We start from the raw sequence: 20363 nt of genomic DNA on the forward strand, positions 1-20363 counted from the left end.
AGTTGAAAAAAAATAAAGCTTGTGGAAGTTCAACTTTCATGTCTTTAACAGGTTTCTGAATATGATTAAACGTTGTTCTGATTGGGTCTGTTGATGAATATTTACTTTACACGGCGGTGGTGATAGTCGTCAGGCCTCTTTCTGTGTTGACTCACTCACTGATGGCGCTGCTGGAAAAGCATTAAAGATTACATCTGTGTCATGAATGACTTATAACGATCGTTGAGGATCAACAGTCTCACGGCCGTGTCGAATCTGGTATATTGCCTACAATTTATCTGCTTAATATAATTTTATGCTTTTGAGAATCTGTCAATAAGTAAACAACGTATGAAGAAAAACAAATTAAACTCCTTGTTTTGTTTTTTTGTGTGCAGCAAACTGCGCCTCAGTACGCACTGGATTGACCCGGACCTGGAGGACTGCCCGCTTGTGGTGGAGACCATTCCCGATCTGGAGCACGTCAAAGTCACTTCCGGTGTGTCTAAAACACTTTTCGCTTTGCGTGTCCTCGGTGACCAGAAAAACTGTGGTTCAGAATTCCACAATCGACATCCAAAAACAGGCCGTATGTTTGTTCTCATCGTCCAAAATCAGTTTCGAGACTCAGAGAGGGAATGAGTGTGTAAGACTGTCTCTCTGTGCTTGTCCTGTGACGGACTGGTGAGCTGTCTTTACTGGTGAATCGTGGATCAGCATTCGGCTGAGATTACCTCTCATTTCAAGTGTTCCACGAGGGATAATAAAGCCTCAGAGATGTTTGCACACGCACGATTGAACACAATAAACCAATGAAGGAGCCATTAAAATCTATTAAGTGGTTCAAACATGTCCAGAGATGCTTGAGTAATGTATTTCAGTGAGATGGTGAGCATAAAAAAAGTGCTGATCGGAAATGATTTCACTCACCATGGAAATGTTGCGAAAGAATTTCAAATCCTTTAAACTTGAGCAGTTTTCTTATCATTGACAGGGAATGCAATGGACATCTTGGAGATGATCGAGGATCTACTGAGCAACCACTCCACGCTCAACTACCATGAGCTGGTCACAGTCCTCAGCAAGCTGGAGGACATTATTAACCTCAACGTGGTCACACGCATCCTGGGCCAAGCCCTCATCGACATCATTTCAGACATACTGGAGTCGGACAGCAACCTGGAGCCTTTCACCAACACGTGAGCACGAGGGAGTCCAAATGAAGGATGGACTCTTGCGACACCCGAGCGCTAAACATCCTTTTGCCCTTCTCTTTAGTATCCTGAACATCACGGAGGCAGTGGGGGACAAAATGCTGAGTCACGAGGGCTCCTCCACCCTGGTTTCTCCGGCCATCGCCATGTCAGTGGTGGATGTGGTTCCTGGACAGTTTAAGAAGTTGACTTTTGGCGTGTCGTCTGACCGGACAGGAGCAAATCCAGAGGTTCACGAACAAGTCGCACGCATGATCAAAGTGTCTATTCGGGCCGGACATTAGCAAGGTTCTGATTAAATAAGGCATGATGCGGTATGGGAGGTATGGTCACAGTGTCAGTAGATACACACTGTGAGCAAGGCATAATACTGGAAAAATATTACTATATACACAATTATTTGCAATCAGTTCAGCAAGACTGGAATGACAATTCTTCAATAAAAAAACCCACATCAAAATGTGCGAAAAATTAGGAAATAATGTGCTATGACTTTTGTTAAAGGGGTTATATTATGCAAAATTCAATTTCGAATGGTTTCCCAACATTATTATACATCCCCACACCCGGGAATGATGCCCCAGAAGGGAAGACAATCTGTTATCTCTTTACCTGGCTTGTGTTGCTCCAACCAGCCAATCAGAAATCAAACCCTATATAGTGTCATCCGGGGTTTAGCCAATCACAATCAAGGTAGGCTCCTCCCACAATTCGGCAGCTCTACTCTGGCACATGGCACCAAGAGAGGAAGTCCTTCCTCTTCTTCCCAAGATGGGCGTGTGTGGGCGGAGCCAGTCCAGCTCACACAGACACAGCAGATTCTGAATGCAGCGCCTATGAGCCAATATGCTAATGGATGAGAATCAAGGAAAAGCTGGATTTGGGGCAATGAACTTTGAATACAAGGTTTTTGGACCAACGCGACCATGTGAAAGTGTTGAAAAGCTGAATATGGTGACCCCTTTAATGCTTCTGTAAACCGCCCCAGTGCTGTTGGTCTGTTGACAACCGATTTCTCTCACCCTACCTGTGACCTACGCCCTCTAACATATACAACCTTCGCCCAACTCCTGCCACCATGTGTCCAGAAAAAGAGAATGCACATGAATGTTCTCACAGTTACAGAAGCTTCTCCCAATGTTGTAGATTTACATCAACAAGTATCCCTTCAACGGCACCGTGGCGTTCATCTCGCTGCCGCCCGCCCTGCAGCACAGCTTCCCGCAGCATGAGGGGAACTACACACCATCCAGAGTCCAATTTCAGTTCTTCTCCATCCCGCTCCTCTTTAAGGTACTACTCTCCATTCATCCCAAGTATTCACTCAATCACACGCTATTCACCCCCCAAAAAATGAGATACTTATCGAGTCATTTACATTTTGTCATCGATTCGAGATAAACGAAACAGGGTTTGTCCTCAACACCTTTGTGGTGTCGGCCAGCGTGACCAACGCCAGTTCTGCAATCAAAGACCTGAGCGAGGAGGTCGAAGTGACTCTCCATCATCTCATCCCCAACACAGTAGGAGTGGCAGTTTTCCTTAACAACACAAACCTCACACTGGCCAAACCAGAACGGAGGCCTTTGACGACTGACGGTCTTGTGTTTAAAGCTTCAGCGGGAGGTACAGTGTGTGTACTGGAACTACAATAAAAACAGTGAGTCCTCATTCAACCTCTTCTCACGATATAAACTCGGGATAAACCGAGCGATGATAACCGTCAGCGTCTGCATCCAGATGGACACGGAGGCTGGGACGACTACGGCTGCCGGAAGCACAACAGCAGTCCAGAATACACCACCTGTCTGTGTGACCATCTCACACACTTCGGAGTTCTTATGGTAAGAAGCCATTTGTTATGAACTCATTATCTGCTGTAGCGTATAGCAATACAGCCAGGGAGGCAACAGGTTATTTATTAGAGGTCTACTGAGATTCAACCAGCAGATGGTGCTCAAAGCATTATTTATAAACAGGAATAAGAACAAAGCTTAAGTCAACCTTAAATGTAAATGTTGTATTGTGTCAACACTGATATGTTTTCTAACACAACAGATATTCCCCCCCCCCCCCATTAAGACACTTAAATCTTAATTTCACTGACATATTAATGAAGGTTACCATGCACATTTTGTGGAGCAGTAAGTTTGGGACTTCTTTCAGTTATTGAAGTTTTTATTTATTTTTTACAAGAAATTCTTATGCCTTAGACTCCTAGTCGTTCAGCCTTCTAAAACAGCAACTGTGGAATAAACAGCGACTGAAGGTGAACATGTCAATACTATTAAATAAAACTGTTACCTGGTGCTCTTGAGTTTTACAGTTTAAACACTGAAGCTCCACTTTTATTTGTAAGCCTAAGAAACGGGAGCAGGAGAGATCTCTGACATGACGAATAGAAAATAAACATCCACCTGACCGGTGTCCGTGTGTGTAGGACGTCTCCAGGACTCCTCTGGACCCCTACCACCAGCAGATCCTGACTGTGATCACCTATGTGGGCTGTGGCGTCTCCTCGCTGTTCCTGGGAGTCACGGTTCTGACTTACATCGTTTTCGAGTAAGACCCCAAATAAGTTCTTGTGTTACAAATGTTTTATGCCCCGTGAATATTCATAATGTTTAAATGAAGCTTGTTTTGTTAATCTGACTAAAAGTTGCTGAGGCCTGCTCTTTTCACATTGAAATCGCTGTTTTAATTCCACAAGTGTGGAAGTAAATGATAAATGCACCATTAAACTAATCAAATTCGTTTTTTTTGTATAGCAGCTTTAATGCAGGCTGCTACCGTCAAAGTGCTTTACAGATATTCTACTAATTGTAAGGTGCTAATAAAAAAAGTCAGGACTACAAAACTGCCTCAAAGGTTTTACTAAGAATTATTGTATTTGAATTACCCATAAAGATATCTTATTTACAGCTATAGTTTAATGGCCAGTAACATAGTGCTATAATGACCTCCAAATTCAAATACAATAGCTTGAAGCTTAATAACATAACTTAAAAAATTTTTTTATTCTTTGTTGTGTTGCAGAGTATAAGTGAAGAAATTGTCTATTTTCACAAAACCTATAAATACTACAGAAAATTCCTACGATCTCAACATGACGCCACTTTTAATAAAACCTTGTGGTGTAAACTACAGTGAAATGACCCCAAATTGTTTACAAACACATCCTGATGGCAGGACGGACACTGGTTTCATAACGTTCGTAACATTACTCTTGCAGGCTGGTTTTGGCCCCCGGGCCTTCTGTTTGTTATTCAGGGTATATCAGGAAAGGATGCAGGTGTGCAACTTGTCAAATCAAACATGAGGAAGTAAAAGAAGCAGGTGAATCACACTCTCTCGCTTGTCTGAGCCTCCGACTTCTCGTCCATGTCTCCTCTGCGGCCTCAGTAAGCTCCGCCGGGACTACCCCTCCCAGATCCTCATCAACCTCTCCCTGGCCCTGCTGGGTCTGAACCTGGTGTTCCTCATCGACTCCTGGCTGTCGTCCTGGGGCGTGGACGCCCTCTGCGTGGCCGTGGCGTCTCTGCTGCACTACTTCCTTCTGGCGTCGTTCACTTGGATGGGACTGGAGGCCGTCAACATGTACTTTGCCCTGGTCAAAGTGTTCAACGTCTACGTGCCCTCGTACATCCTCAAGTTTTGTGCTCTGGGATGGGGTGAGTTCACGGCGGGACCCCGTGTCCCGACGTTAAACTGCATTTTTGTATAATGCCGAGGCAAAAGAGAGCTCAACACAAAGGAGGTGTTGAATGTTCTCGTTTCAGGGCTTCCGCTGGTGGTCTGCATCCTGGTACTCATTGTGAACCGAGAGGCCTATGGGAGTCACATTTACACCGATGCTGAGCCCACATTGGCGCCATTAGACAACTCTGACCCCTTGTGAGCTCTGGCTGCATTTTATTTGCACATAAATGAAACATATAGAATTCTAAGGAGAATTAAACAACAAATGGAATTTAGAATCAACTGAAAGTTATTTATTTTTGGAATCTCCAACAGTCTTTCCTCTGTTATATTTCCACTCCCCCCCCCCCCCCCACCAGCTGTTGGCTCCAGGACGATGTGACCTTTTACGTGTCGGTGGTTGCCTACGGCGTGCTGATCTTTCTCTTCAACATCGGGGTAAATAAATACAAAAGTTCCCAAAGTTCATAAATAAGCCAAACACAAAAACGTGGCTCCACAGTTTTGAAGCCAGGCCTGAATCCCTCAGTGGAACAACACACCACCTTGCTCAGTTCTGTGTACTTATTCGCTCCAAAATATCATTTGAATCTTTCTTTTTAAGGTTTTCATAGTGGTTCTGATCCAGATCCGCCAGATGCGCGCCAACAGCCCGGCAGGAACCCGAAGCGGACTCATGCAGGACCTGAAGGGGGTTTCCAGTCTGACCCTGTTGCTGGGACTGACCTGGACCGCCGGCTTCTTCACGTGGGGGCCGGCTCGGATCGTTCTGCTCTATCTGTTTGCCGCTCTCAACACCCTGCAAGGTGGGGGTCTCTTTTGACGTGCAGAGACAAATGAATGACAGGTTGATGCTTGGGACCTCAGTGAGAACAAGCAAACTGATCACAATCAGTCATTTAATCAGACTTTCTCGGAAAGGCTCTCTTTGAACATTCTCTCCAACATTTGTACTCCCATCCTGTCATCACTGAGGGGATTTGGCCGACCGTTGATGATATTATAAATGTATAATATCAGAGAAACAAAGAAACATATACTAGTCAGAAGTAGTGCGACCACTGCAGTAATGGCTTGGATTGATGTGTATTCAGTCAAACAGAACCCTGTATGTTTATTACAGGCTTCACATATGTGTGTGTATCTTTTCAATGTCCACTCTTTGGCTTTCCCGTGACAAAAAAATTAGAATATTGATCCTTTTTCACTTTGGCTTTTGATGTGAAGCTGATTTTTTAAATTAAATATAGGTTTATAAACGATCATCGTCTTGCGCAGCCGATCAGGGTACAAGGACATTTGTAAATGTTTTGAAAAGGCACAAAATACTTTCATGAAATACCAGTTTGAGAGAGCATTGATTATGCGGAATAATCAATTTACGAACTCGTGAACAAGTGGCATTTATGAGCACATTTGTACACCAACACAAAAGACTGTTGGTAAATCTGACTTGGAACAATCTTCTGAGGAAGGCTGGATGTTTCCTGATATTTGTCTTAAAGCTCTATTAATTTTACTGTCTTGCTGCACGCACACACACGCACACACACTTGCAATTATAGCTCGGGTGCACGTCTGTTAACCATTCACACTTTCCCTCTACACACCATTTCCCAATCACAGTTCAAAGAAAAAAAAAAAAAATCAAACAGTTAAATGATGCAACGGTTTCAAAACTCCCGTTTACCTCAGCTCGCCTCTGTTGTAGTTCTCTTTTGTACCCGACAGTGATGCAAGCGCCACTGTTGGCTGCTGGTGAAACGCATCACTCAACTGCAAATTAGGAATATCTGCCGGGGAAATGGAAGAGCTGCGGCGGCGTCCCCGGCAATTAACTCCCTTCCTCTGTTCATTCCAGGACTTTTCATCTTTCTCTTCCACTGCCTCATGAAGGAAAATGTCAGGAAGCAGTGGAGGGTTCACCTCTGCTTCGGACGCTTTCGGCTGGACGAATACTCCGGTACGAAAACCAGCCCGATGTGAAAGTGCTGCACGTAACCGCTACGACAAAGCCCACGGAGTAAACATGTTTTTACCTGTCTTGTCTTCCAAGAGTGGAGCAACTCTGCGTCCGTGAGGGTCCCGGCCAAACCCAGAACGAAACCCCCCAAACCCAGAAGGCCGTCCGTCCGCTCCGTCAAGTCCAGCTCCACAGACAGCACGTCGGCTTCCTCCAACTGCAGCCAGAGGGACGCGTCCTGCAAGAGGCCGGATCTGGGTGAGAAGACCGGGCGGGGCGGCGCACCAACCGACCCGAGTTCACACCGTAGGACCATTACAAGATTAGGAAAAAGGCAAAAATAAGATGTCAAGTGCAACATAAACGACATACACGGCTAAAGAAGAGCTATGGCAGGCTTCACGTTGCGTACGGTTTACCTTTTCCGCCCGATATCTTCCATTTTGTGGTGACCCAGCTCCCGTTGATAAACATAAACTCCTCGGTTGTGCGATTACAATTAAGATATCCAGGGTTGCAATTAAGAGTTACAATTCCTCTTGTATGGATTTAGCCTCCTTAACATGCGATGACGAGCGCAGATGTGTTCAGACGACAGAGTCCCTCGGCTGCTGCGTTCACAGTGAAGGTCACCGCTTGCATTAATGACGGCGCGCCGATGTTAAATAATTACACGTCTCTGTAATTAGGCTCGTCTGAACACAACTAAAAAGGACACGGCTGGTATTCCTTTAAAAGGTTTTCTTGCGCAGTCTGACAGCTCGATTCAACTCTCACCCCGCGCTCGGGCGAACGCTCTCAACCCGCACGCGGGGATTCATCAGTTTTTCACACTTGCTAAATTGCTCACAGATGTTTAATTATCTTGCAGGCCTCTTTGTGAATCCTCCGGCTCTTCCTCGAGCCCAGAGGAGCCCCGCCGGTGCAGGAGCCCAGTCCTCAACAACGGGCTGGAGGAATCACTTCACTTGACGAGCAAGAACGATAAAAACCAACATGTGAACACATCAGCATGAGCAAATCCCCCCAAAAAAAGGATCTTAAGAAGCTTGAAGGAATAATAAACAGCATCTCCTCCAGGTTGTGGTTTAATACAAGACAGATATATATATCGAAAGCAGTTAGGAGCTGAATTTAACTCGACGGCATCATTAGATTGGAGATTCTATTGTTTCTTTTTTTTTTTTTTTTTTGCTAAATATTGTAAAAGAGCCTGTAATTATGAAGACATGAGCAGTTGCATCAGTTCCAAGGAGGAGTTGGTTGCCAAGCAACTGGTGAGTGGAGCCATGGTGACAATGAACCGTGGTACCACACAGTTTGTGTGAAAATGTTTTTTTTTTTTTTTATTTGAGATGGCAAAGTCTTCCTATGTTCACACTTCACCTCCTTTTCGGTTTCTTCAGGTCAAACCAAACAATTCTCTATTCACTACCAAAAAGCATCCCCACTCACATTTAATGCGACTATTTTCTTTCTTCTTTTTTTTTTTTAACACCTTTGTTGTGAGCAACGTACGACGGTCCCTGGACATTTCTCTAATATAGGTCATTGCCGATGCTCCATTTATGGACTAAACACAGAGGGAGGATTTTCAACTTATTGCAGAGATGAAACTGGGCTGGTTTGTAGAATAGTGGAGACGCATGTTGAAATTGTGCACCTCTGCGAGTTTTGCTGCAAGATGGACGACATAGCGACATTTACCGGCGGAACGGGGAAGGTTAATTTTGTGGTCGCACAGGCTACACAAACCATGGGATCTATCGAGTAATTCTGCCTTTTTAACAATCGTGCACAGAGTTGTAATACAAAAAAATATATTTGATTGAAAAGTTTGATTTTCAGTTATTTCTGGCTTTCCTGACAAAGTCTAAAGTGTCAAACATTTCTTTAAACTTAAAAAAAAAAAGACTAATCCTATAAAATATTAAAATGTTTTCAGATGCTACATGATTATGACTTTTACTATAATGAAACAAAAATAGGCTTGAAATGCTGCTACTTGTGGATAGCACATTCAGAATATACCAAAATTGTAATTGTGGAAACTTTTTCTGATTTATGTATATTGAAATGCACCCAGAAACTACAGAAACAAGAAAAGCTCATTAAAACTAATGAGAAATATGAACTCGAACTAAAAATCGTGCTTACCTTCGTGCTTTAGTCTTTCAGCTGCTAATCTGAGCTCCTTACCTCAACAGACGTGATGTGGGAATAACTACATATAAAAAAAAAAAGAAAAGATAGATCATTGTTTAATTGTTCAAATCTAAATAACAAGTTATATGTAGACGCTCATCTGCTAATAACGCCCACTGGATGGTTGAATTATTCTACCAGTCTAATTTTTATGCAACACAGCAGGAAAAAAAAAAACTAGAAAAAAGGTCCCCATTTTGTTCCACTTCCACCCACAACTCATTCAATCATTCAAAGTGAAGCCTGCATTTTGGAGCGTAGTTTATTTTTCTCACACACAAATTGAAAGCTCCTATATCCAACATGAACAAACAAAAACAAAAAAAAGACTTGGAACGGCTGTTAAAAGTAATTAACAAAGTACGACATGAATCAGAACTGAAATCTCAAGAGGAACTTTGATGAACTTTGTTAAAGGCGTCTTCTCGGGGGGGGGTCAAGCGCTGAAGAAGTCCACCAGGGTTTTGGCCGTCCAGGAACCAGCGCGCACGCTCAGGAATTGCTGTTTGACAAGCTCTTTGACCGACTGGTACTCCGCGGCTTCCATCTGGAAGACGAGAAACCCCCGAGTAAAATACTGATTGGTGCGGTGTTTTATTTGTCGCCGCCGGCGTCCGCGTACCTTGACGCTGTGGTAGGTGGGGAGCTGGACGAGGTGGGGTCGACCCCCCAGCCTCGCCACTCGGAGGAAGTAACTGTAGAGGGCGCTCTTGCAGAGTCTGCTGGGGAAGGCCGGCCCACTGACGGAGGGAGAGCTGGAAGACAAACGTTCACGCCATCAACTGATATTCCTCAACGTACCCAGCTTCTCAGAAACCCACAATAATTTACGAGGGAATTATTTTGGCCCCGAATAGAAAACAGGTTATGAAAGTCATTTCAACTTCCGGAAAGATGGATGAAAAAGTGAGGTTGTCATGAATGCAGAGATATCTGCTCGTCTTTTGAATATTTTTCATGCTTTTGCTTTTATTCTTTTATTCTGACCCCTATTTTACAGTTATCCTGCTGTGGAAAAGCTTTTTCCTGCCTTCTAGTGAAGTGAAGCATTGGACCACTGGATTGTATGTGGTTGAAATAGAACATTTTAGAATGCTAGTATATTTAAAATGTATGATCATTTGACAGCACTATTTTTAATTCATTAATCACAGGGTTGCAGCGGATTCATTTTTATTAACCACAATTCATATTTATTTCTAATTACCAATTTCATTTTGTCTCATAAACCCAATGAAAATAATCTGACGCAACATAAAACTATTACTAACATCCAAACCATGACATCTGAAGAGTCAATAAATTCGCAACATATTTTTAGATGAATGTTCTCGAATCTTTCGGTTTGTTTACACGTCATCTCTCAGCGTCAAGTTTCAGATGACTCACCCTGCACTCAACACAAACTCATGTGTCTCTTCTGCAACGCCTGCTGCCGACGGCAGGAGTAAACCGCACACACCGGCTACTGAAAATATTAATCCAATGTTTGAACTCTGATTTACACTGTTTATAAGTTTGCTTCCTCGTGTGTGTGATTTGTGTTTGGCCAGACTCTTCTTTCACTCGCGCTTGAGCAGAGCGTGTTTGTGGTCAGGATGAATAAGTAAAGGGAAGTGTTCCCTGCAAGCACCATTTATTATTGCCACCAAGACTTTTTTTCTTTTTTTGGGGGGGATGGGGGACTCTGGGGAGCAGACTGGTGGCGACTACACTCACAAAGTTTGGAGGAGGAATTCAGCGTGACAGCACAAACACGACCTGGCAGCAGCAGATGGTTGTTCAGGGAGACTCCTATCAAAGCATTTCAAGACCGAGAATGACTCAGCCCACAGCCCACAGTATTCCCAATCCCACTCGCATCGTTTAGTTTTGTTTTCATTACTTCTAAATCCTCCGTTTTAATTGATTCTTGTAGGAAGAATTGCAGCGAGGTGGGCGCAAGCTCAAACTTCAGCACTTCGTTTTCAGTCAGAGCTGAAAGAAGCTACAAGCGATGAGACACTTTCACATCTTTATACTGATGAAGTCTTTCTCAGTATTTTTGTTTATCAGACGATGTTCTTGCCATTCTTTAAACACATGTCCTGTCACTGCCCTTTAACATTCTGTTCTTCAAGCGGCTATTTTGCTTCGTCTATTTATAGCTCACAGTTTGGCGCGGTTACCAGAGCTCACCTGGACCTTTAAAACCCACAGAGGCACCTTAAGGCAACGGGACGGAGGCTAAACTGGGCAGCAACGCCGTGAGCGCCAAACAGGATCTCCAATCTATTTCTGGCTGTAATCTCTGCCCGAGGACAACGCAGCCTCCGGCGGGAGCCGCTGGACGTCGGCGGTCCTCTGCAGCTCTGGAGCTCAGAGACGGCAGCGGCCCCGGGACACGCCGGACGCTCGCGTCAGCCTGCCAGCACTCCCGCTCCCCTCTCTCCCTGGAAGTGGCTGCAGCAGTTTAAACGAGGTGAACTCTAGTCGAGCCCAGACTCCCGACAGGGTCCAGGACATCAGGGTGGCCTCACACGTTCTCTCATGTAGGTACGAGTTATTTTGTGTCACATCCATCTATCTTTTATACCAGCTTTTAACCAGAGGGAAAAAGGACTCCCCTCCCACCCCCACTAAAGTGCCTTACCTGCTGAAGATGTATCCGGTGCCGCCGTCCAGGACCTCGACGTCCTTATCTCCAAGGCACCAGTTGATGCTCAGACGGTCACGCTGCTGTGGCGTTACAGAGGGTCCCAGGCACTCGCTGGAAAGGAAGAGGATGTCGTGCTTCTTGTAGTGTGCCGGCATGAAGCCGCTCCATTCGTCCCGGAGTCGCTCGTTGGTGTAATTGCACACGCTCTTGCACAGTATCTTTGGGGCTCCTAATTAGAGGGAGCAAGAGTTTACAACTCGGTAAATTAAATAATAATAAAAAAAGTTAGCCTTTTTGCAAGCTCTGGTGAGACTCCCGTGTCATTTCTTTTAGTGGAAGTGTTCCCACTGCCCTTGTGTACATTAACTGAACTGTGGTGCAGCACGAACCGGCCTCAGGAGGCCGCGTCTCCTCGACACACCTCGTATAAAACTCAGTCTAATGAAAGTGGCCTTATTCAACCGTTATTCATTACAATTTCTCAGCCAGAAAAAAACCCCCCATCATCCAAGAGGATTTAGGTTTGGGATAACACATTCAATTTGTGTTGTGCTCAACCCGGTTTATCTATGACAACCTTGTGTAGACTCAAAAGGGTGTATGCTTATTAATATGCACGGTCCATTAAAACTTAAACAAAGAAAGCAAAGCAATAGATCATTATTTTGGCAATGTTTTTGTTTTTTGAGGTTTGTAAAAGGGGGGAGGGAGCTCATCTTCCTACACTTTGAAAACTCCTGCATTATATGCATCGTATGCACTAGCAGTCAAACGTTTGGACACATCTTATTCAATGTTTCGTCATTATTTATATTGTAGACTCTCACTGAAGCCATTAAAAACTATGAATGAACGCATATGGAAGTATGTAGTAAACACAAAGGTGGTGAAATGACTCAAAACAGGTTTCGTATTATTCAAGATGGCCACCCTTTGCTTTGTTGACAGCGCTGCAAACCTTGGGCCTCATGAGGTCGTGTCCAAAATGGGTTTACGTGGTATGTGTTAAAAATACACTGTTGAAATCAATGGGAGGAATACTGTATTTTTTGTCTGGATAATAGAACTGCATCAAAAGACAAACCTCAGCAGACTGCAGTTCTATAGGTTTATCACCCGTTTCACTGCGTTACTGAGTGGATTTCATAAACATTGGTTTGTTTTCACAATGTTACTCTCGGCTGAATTGGAGGTGAAAACCTGACACTTGTCATCTTGTCCATTATTTACATACACTAGCAGCGCCTCCAGTAAAACAGCATGAAAGCAAGAATCGAAGGGAAAACGTTGCGTACGGAAGCAACAGGCTCTACATTAGTCAGGATTGTAGTTTCTGGGGAATCTGCAAACTATTGTTTGGGTGACAATTTGGTCATGTCTTCTGGCTTCCTGTGGAGTGTTGGGAGCTGCAGCTTGTAGTGAGACGACGGCCTGACTCAGACATTGTCAGGCGATTTCAGAACGTCTGCGGACGCACGGCCCGTTGCAAACCCCCTGGGACAAAGAGACCATTCCTGCTTCTGTAGGAATCTGGACATTAAGGTGTTTATGAACAATTGAACCATTCGGTCTCTTGTTAAAACAGCAAACTTTCTTCACACCCAACGGTGGGATCAAAGAGAATATCTAAAGCCTCTCTTATTTTTCATAAGATCCCAAGACTACAGGACTAAACAGACCATTTCATAACGAAGACGATCAAAATGTGCCTACAAGCTCAAAACTTGCTCCATCTTGTTTGTGAAATCCAAGAGTAAAAAACAACCTGAAGGCGTCTCGGGGAGTGATTTGAGGGGCTACTTCTTGGCTGAGGGAGGGAAAAAAAACAACAAATTCCTGGCTGTAGCTTCAATTTTAAATTCCTGATGCAGTCATTCTTCTCATATAACTCTCAAGGCGAGCGATCAAAAAAAATAAAAAATGCTTGCTGCCTAACATGCAACTGCTTTGAGGCTCCTTACCGAGCACGATGCTGGTGATGTAGAGCGGCTTGATGAAGTGGCTCAGTAACGCGCCCTGAACGCCGGTGACGGCCCAGCGACACAACTTGTCCCTACCGGACATGCAACAGACCCTGGCCCCCCACAGACTGGGTTCTAGGTAGGCCACGGGGATCAGCAGGTCTTTGGCGAGGTACTCCAGCTTGATAGCGGTGCAGCGGTTGTGTGTAGAGCTGCCAAACAATGCCACACATTTTAGCAACATTGTTAAGATTTTAAAAAAAAAGAAAAAAAAACCTGTGCAGAGAAGAAATGTAGTCAGGTTAGGCAAAAATTCAGTCCGACTATACTATACTATACTATACTATACTATACTATACTAACAGTGTAAAGAAAAGTTAGAAACAGTCTGCTGTACTTGAGGCTGAAGCTCTTCATAGTTCCTTTGGGAGTCTGATTAGTGAAGAGATGCAGGCTGGTCTTGGGCTTCAGCTGAAGCTGGTGGCCGTCTGTGCCGTGCTCAAAGATGCAACTCTCCTTGGCCTTTGGATCGCCATCAAAGAAGAGGAGAAGCTGTTTGTACAGAAACCTGAACACGAGCCAGAGAAGAAAAAAAAACAACAACAAAAAAACTCTCAAATGGAGCCACGGTAGCATTTTGAATGAAACTGAAGCGTCATCAAACGCGGAGAACGAGCAAGCGGATCCAGACGCAACGCAACTCTATCCTCCACGTATGCATTTTGTGAATACTTGCATGGAGGAGCTTTTCTAATGGTGGCAGGTGTCGAATCCAACAGCAAACTGTGAGCAGTCGTGCGCTTTTGCATCGAGTGCTTTGTCGTGCGAGCAGCCTGCTGTACCTGAGGAGGGCCCTCCTGGCGACGACGATGGCGTGGTAGTCGTGCACCATCATCCCGTTGAAGCAGAGCCAATTGTTGCTGCTCCAGCCGCCGGTCCCCATCGCCACCACCTTGTACTGCTCACACGGACGCCCTGCTGGATCCGACGCCTCTGTGGGGACGTGAAACCAATATTCTTTAGCTTCGGAGGACTGCAAAGGGTCCAATTAGATGAATCTCTGAGGATGAAAAGAATCTCGGGTCAATAGTGTGTGTGTGTGTGTGTGTGTAAAAAACGCAAAGAAAACTTCTTCTCTTTTGCTGCTCTCACCAGAAAGTTAAAACTATGCATACCAGCAGCACCAGAATGTTAGAATGAGAATGAGTTATGGCAGTGAGATGGCGACTTTAAGCACGGAGCCCTGGTTTATAGTAATAGGATGGAAAACAAGGATTTTGCCCACAGTGGAAGGTTTCTGTCGTGTTCTTCCAGGAGTCCTGCCACGATACACTCAAAGAGAACTACTGCAAATACTGTGAAAGTCCAAATCTAATTTTTTTTTTTTTTTTTACCCCTTGGAAATATAGTCCAAAAAAGTGGACTCATCAATTATTCAGCTCCCAGTGTTATGGCCGGTTCTGCATCACAACACAGCTCAGAGGAATCAAGAAACCAGGAACATGCCGGACTTGGATTTGTGGACTGAAGCAGACTGGAACGTCAAGGACCATACTGGGGGGGGGGGGGGGGGGATGATGAACCAGCTCAAGGTGCTGCACTTTTCATGTTGTGCCACTAATGTGTGCCGTTCATTTTCGTAATGAAGCCACACATGCCTGCAGAGAACAATAAGCTCCACACATTAACAATGGGAGTACACCGACACACAAACGAGTTGGATCGTCATCGAGTACGGTGGAACGGCAATTATCGCAGACGTTTCCTCACTGGAGTCGCACCATGTCCACGCAGATGCAAGTATGGACGTATATATTTCTAATTAATGGTCTGTAAAAAAAAATGTCCAAATAGGAAGCTGGTGGAAGGAGGCAGTCGTCTTATACTCAGTGTCATGGTGTTTAAACAGTTTGTTCTTTAAATAAATTAAATGGTGAAACACGACAGGAAACCGGCGCTTGATTGAGCCCAACTGTGTGCCGAGTAAAGCCTTTCTATGAGAACGACCGAGTTCAGACAGACTGGACTGTTGATGCATTATATTGAATGGGTGCACTCAGAGCTCCTGTACACCTGCACTTTTTATTTGTTCGCTTTTGTAAGTCAGAGAAATCTGCAGCGTTTTGTCATTTATCTCTTGAAGAAAACATTTTCTGATTTTTTTTGGGGGGGGGGGGGGGGGCAGGATCTTTTATATACTGCAAACAGGAATTTTGTATTTCACAGTGAATGTTCTTCAGATTTGGTCAAAGTGACTGTTGACCAGAAAACATAAGCGCCCAACATGCGGGAGGACTTCTTTGACGTTGTGCAGTCACAAAGAGGTTTCTTCTCCAAATGATTTTCTCGTGACCTGAAACTTTTCACTTCCCCCTCGCTCCCTTTTGTATTCACCCGTTTTCTTGCACCCGAGTCGTTACAAAGCACCTCACTGGTTATTTGGGCTTTTCATTACTACCTCTTTCACCGGTGCTGTGACCTCGTTACGCCTCATACTGAATCCTCAAGCTCTCAAGCAGCTCCAAGGTCCTGAACGAGCAACCAAACATCAAACAACCCGCCAAAAACACTTTCGGGAGCAGAATGTCCCAATTAGCTTGCGATTTGAGCAGTGCTTGTCAAAGTGATTTCTAGCACGTACGGTAGGTACTTGTAGTGTCGACGATCATGCTTCAAACAACAACGCACCTATAATATCTATACTTGCATCCTTTACATACAAATACCAGCATTGTCCATTATTTAAAATGAGCCTTCAGCATTATTTATCTTTAAAGGAGTTGCACCAAGCAATGAAAGGGGAACTTCTAAGCGTCCTCACGTGACTTCATACACATTTACTCATAATTGAGCATGTCCTTTTTCTTTCCATGCTCTGGATTCTTCACGATGTGGCCCCAGAAATTACCATGTCCAGCCATTTTAACGCGCGACTGCAATAATGAGCCGTCGCCGGTGTGGGACTACTGCAGGGAGATCCTCCCCCGTTCTCCACAGGCTTACCTCTTGTCAAGATGAACGCTGCCATTTGGTTCTTGCAGTTTTGGAAATCTGGATGTATTTTCAGGAGACCGTCAAACTGTGCGCTGCTGACGGCTGACATGCGGTCCCTGTGCCAGTCGGTCTGCCACACTGGATCAAAAGCCGAAGGATAAAAAAAAACAAACAATTGGTGCTTTACAGTGCATGTTTTGCAATATAAAATGAATGAATAGAGATATATCGGTATAAAGTGGTGGCATCTATCAAGAATAGGAACATATTTCAGATTTATAACACAAACTGAGGTCGGCGTTATCAAAAAAAAGAAGACAACTGTTCTGGCTTTTGATACGAGTGTACAACTAGATGTTGAGATACACCAGTATACGTGCATGAGGATTCCTTTTCTTTACTAAATACACATTTAACCATTGCTCTGTGTTTTCCCAATATTCCAAAGTCCCACTCTGGGTCTCAATGTGATTGAAAGACCACATGGGGAAAATTGTTGTGGAGACTTGCACTCGGGTTGATTTGCACCACAGTCTGCTCAGGGCAGGGAGGTCAACAGAAACAACAGACGGGGTGATTAGCAAAGTCCAGCTGATCAGACTCCAGAATACTCTTCAGATCTTTAATTCGCTGAAACATTACAGCGAGGCAAAGTGTCAGCAGACACCAAAGCAGGACAAGCAGGTCCGCTCTCGTTTGTAAAAAAAAAAAGTCTTTCATTAAACTTTTCTTTGACGATGTGAGAGCCGGTGTAATGTTGTAAATGGACCCCCATAGAATATGGAGCCCAGGGTCCATTTTCCACTGCGGTATCTGCACCCCCCCCTTATGTTTGTACTGAAATGTTACATTTTAACCACGTAAATAAATGTGAACATAGTCAGCAAAATGCAATAGTTCGTGATAGCTACTTTTATTAGAATAATATCACTATTACAGAGTAACAACAGGATCAAAATGCTCGCACAGTTTCTTGCCTGATGGTGCAGGTAGAGATAACCTTGGGGTCAATTTGCCTCCAGAAAATGATTTACATGACATTGTTGACCAAGCTGTTGTGGGGTTATGTTGAATACATAAATAACCCCTTGAAAATGAAACCTATGAAATGACAATGAAATATAAATGAAACCTAGCGCCAGAACCAGGGAAAACCTTTTCAGTACAATTGATTTATCTTGAAAGGTTTTCATCCAAATCTGTGTTCTTTCTTCCTTCAGTTTATGTTGTTTGTGTAATGAAGGAGTAAAGGACCAGTTTGAAAGTGAAGAGATTTAGAAAACACAACTTAAGTTTATGTGATGTATTTTATTACATGTCAGAGTAACTAAAGTCTATTACAACATAATTAGGAACTTTAGTTCCTTGTCAGTCTGGGAGAATTCAAATGAATGTCTCTGACATTTGATAGGGAAACCTGTTTATTAATTAAAAAAAAAAACTATTTTCTACTTTGAACCTGTTCTTTTACATGACTAAATTGCTAAGACGCTTATTTTTGCAGGAATATAGAGCCCTAAATAAAATGGTGTGAATTAACACAAAAGATTTTCAAAACTCTTACAGAATCAGTGGTATTCGTCTTTGAAGATGTTTGTGTTAGAAATATTTGGACTGATCAATTTCCTGGTCAAGAACATGTCAAATGCAATAAAGAAATAACAAGACAGCCATGAGGAGCACTGATATTCTTTGAGATCTCAACGAGATGGAAATGAGAGACTGTGTGAGGAAAATAAAAAGAGAATGAAATGTTCATAAATATGTTTGTTTTGTGAGGCTGGGTTGTGTGGGAGGGTCCATTTCCTCGTCAGGAGCATTTATTATAAGCACATTTTTGTAGGGGGTCCATATACAATACTACACTGGCAGAACCGCAACAGCACAGATTTAATTCTTTACTTTAATGAAACGTCTACAGCACCTGGTATGTCTGAGCTGGGGTCTGTGGAGCCGCCGTCCTTGGCCTTCTGTATGCGTCGCTTCATCGCCGAGAGTTCGATTCTAGCACGCGACATGTCGCGGACGGAGGGAACACCAACAGTAGGCTCACTGTCCGATCCGCCCTCTGAGCTGTCGTCCTGGAAAAAAAACCAAAAAAAAAACCCAGAGATTGTGCTTTTAGTTTATCTATTTGTCGGGCGTTAACCGAGGCTAGCATGTTGTTGTGAGGCAGCGCGAGTCTTTCTGCTGGCTGCAGACTGTGAAACATCACAACACTTAACTGGACAACGGCATGAGGCGTTGCCTGCCAGTCAAGTAATACTGTGTTAATTACCACATATGTTCACATTTTACTGTGATTGAAGAATTTCAAATAGGCTCCAACACCGTCATTAATTCTCTCATCATTTTTTAATTCGTCTGTGAAGGACACCTTCACCATGAAACGCAGGAGAGAATTACCCATTAGCCTTCCCGCCAGTGTGATCAACAGTTTACTGGATGAAACTCCAAAGTAAAAAGAACCACACTGACCAGAGAACTTATGCAAAGAAATCGAAATTTCACTTTAAAGAGAACCTTGTTATTACTTTTCCAATTATTTACCTCGCTTCCTGATAGCATGGCCACGGCATCGAGTTTCTCTCCTTTAGCTCTCGGCACGGCAGCCCGCTCCGATTTGGTTTCGTCTTCTCCTTCAGAATCTGAAGCCTTTCGTGTTTCTGCATAGTTTCCGCCAGCGTCTGCATTTTCCCTAAGCAGGCAGCAAACAGACGAGTGGATCATGAGCAGTTGGTCACTCAGGAACATCTCTGCAACATTTAATAAAAAAAAAAAAAATAAATAAAAAAGGACGGATGATGGGTGTCAAAAGGGAACAAAATAAATCGTAAGTTAAAAACTAAGTTACTACAAGGTTCACTACTTTTACCACCTGCATGATTCAGCAGAGGCATTAAGAGATAAGCACACATTCATTCACGATTATTCATTTGAAGATTTCATAATCAGCAGCCAATAAATGAGCACACGCATGGCGTACGGACCCAGTTTGAAGATGCGACGCTCATTAGCGACTTACCATAAGGATGAAATAAATAAATCAAGGACAACATTAAAGCTATAATGTTATAATGCAGGCAAGTCACCAACCTGAATGTTCTCGTACTCAATTGCACAAGACAGCAAATGACAATAGAGGCTGTAAATATGTAATCTGAGCTGGATGCATCACCTTTAATAATGTGACATATCCATAGATACATTTTTTTGTCTTCTTCTAAAGACCAGTCTTTAAAACCAATATTCTTACAGGAAGATGAAATTCAGGAAAAAAGCCGAAATATGTGAACTGTTGAGTTTATACACTTCATTCGGCCGACTTGTACAATCTCTCGTGATAAAATCCAACATCTCTGACTCCAATTCTGCACCAACAACAATAACAACAACCCGTTTTCTCCCCCAGGACTGTGAAAAAGGCATTAATGTGCCAGGTTTCAAGGTGGGACTGCATTACACTGGGTAGTTTGAATATTCCTTCCCTCTCAGGGGCATTTAGTTGGGTGGACAAGGCAGTATCAGGTAGAATTCATGGCACCTCTGGATCACATACACTTTACAAGGACCTCATGAAGTGGCTGGTGAGTGTATGTGGCGCCACTGTGGTGTGCAATTCAAAGAAGAAAATATTGCACGCCACAACTCTGCCAAGCGTGGCGAGCGTCCCAGGAACACGTAAAAAAAACATCCAGACAGCAAGCGAT

General features: G+C 43.7%; 2 protein-coding genes across 2 annotated transcripts; one reads left to right on the forward strand and one right to left on the reverse strand.

Annotated features, from left to right (window-relative positions):
* The first annotated feature begins 2774 nt into the window (after window positions 1-2774).
* LOC308139210 (adhesion G-protein coupled receptor G2-like) lies at window positions 2775-7859 on the forward strand. Its single transcript, XM_080508556.1, has 10 exons — window positions 2775-2853; window positions 2934-3037; window positions 3634-3755; window positions 4596-4864; window positions 4973-4998; window positions 5208-5330; window positions 5497-5698; window positions 6754-6855; window positions 6949-7113; window positions 7727-7859. The coding sequence occupies exons 2-10, from the start codon at window positions 3035-3037 to the stop codon at window positions 7825-7827; spliced, it is 1113 nt and encodes a 370-aa protein (XP_080364682.1). The 5' UTR covers window positions 2775-2853; window positions 2934-3034; the 3' UTR covers window positions 7828-7859.
* A 1637-nt stretch (window positions 7860-9496) lies between these two features.
* Window positions 9497-19407, reverse strand: adad2 (adenosine deaminase domain containing 2; the record flags this gene model as incomplete). Its single annotated transcript, XM_080508557.1, has 9 exons — window positions 9497-9607; window positions 9683-9815; window positions 11693-11927; window positions 13642-13871; window positions 14057-14227; window positions 14502-14652; window positions 16663-16791; window positions 18578-18734; window positions 19204-19407. The coding sequence occupies 9 exons, from the start codon at window positions 19405-19407 to the stop codon at window positions 9497-9499; spliced, it is 1521 nt and encodes a 506-aa protein (XP_080364683.1).
* Between the last annotated feature and the right edge of the window lie 956 nt (window positions 19408-20363).

The sequence above is a fragment of the Blennius ocellaris genome (assembly GCF_963422515.1).
Source record: "Blennius ocellaris genome assembly, chromosome: 14".
NCBI lineage: Eukaryota > Metazoa > Chordata > Actinopteri > Blenniiformes > Blenniidae > Blennius > Blennius ocellaris.

What these genes read in the sequence shown, in the direction of transcription:
- LOC308139210 (XM_080508556.1), top strand. An exon ending in CTGACTTACATCGTTTTCGA is followed by an intron (nt 3,756 to 4,595) that starts GTAAGACCCCAA and finishes CTGCGGCCTCAG; the next exon opens with TAAGCTCCGCCGGGACTACC. An exon ending in CTGCAAGAGGCCGGATCTGG is followed by an intron (nt 7,114 to 7,726) that starts GTGAGAAGACCG and finishes ATTATCTTGCAG; the next exon opens with GCCTCTTTGTGAATCCTCCG.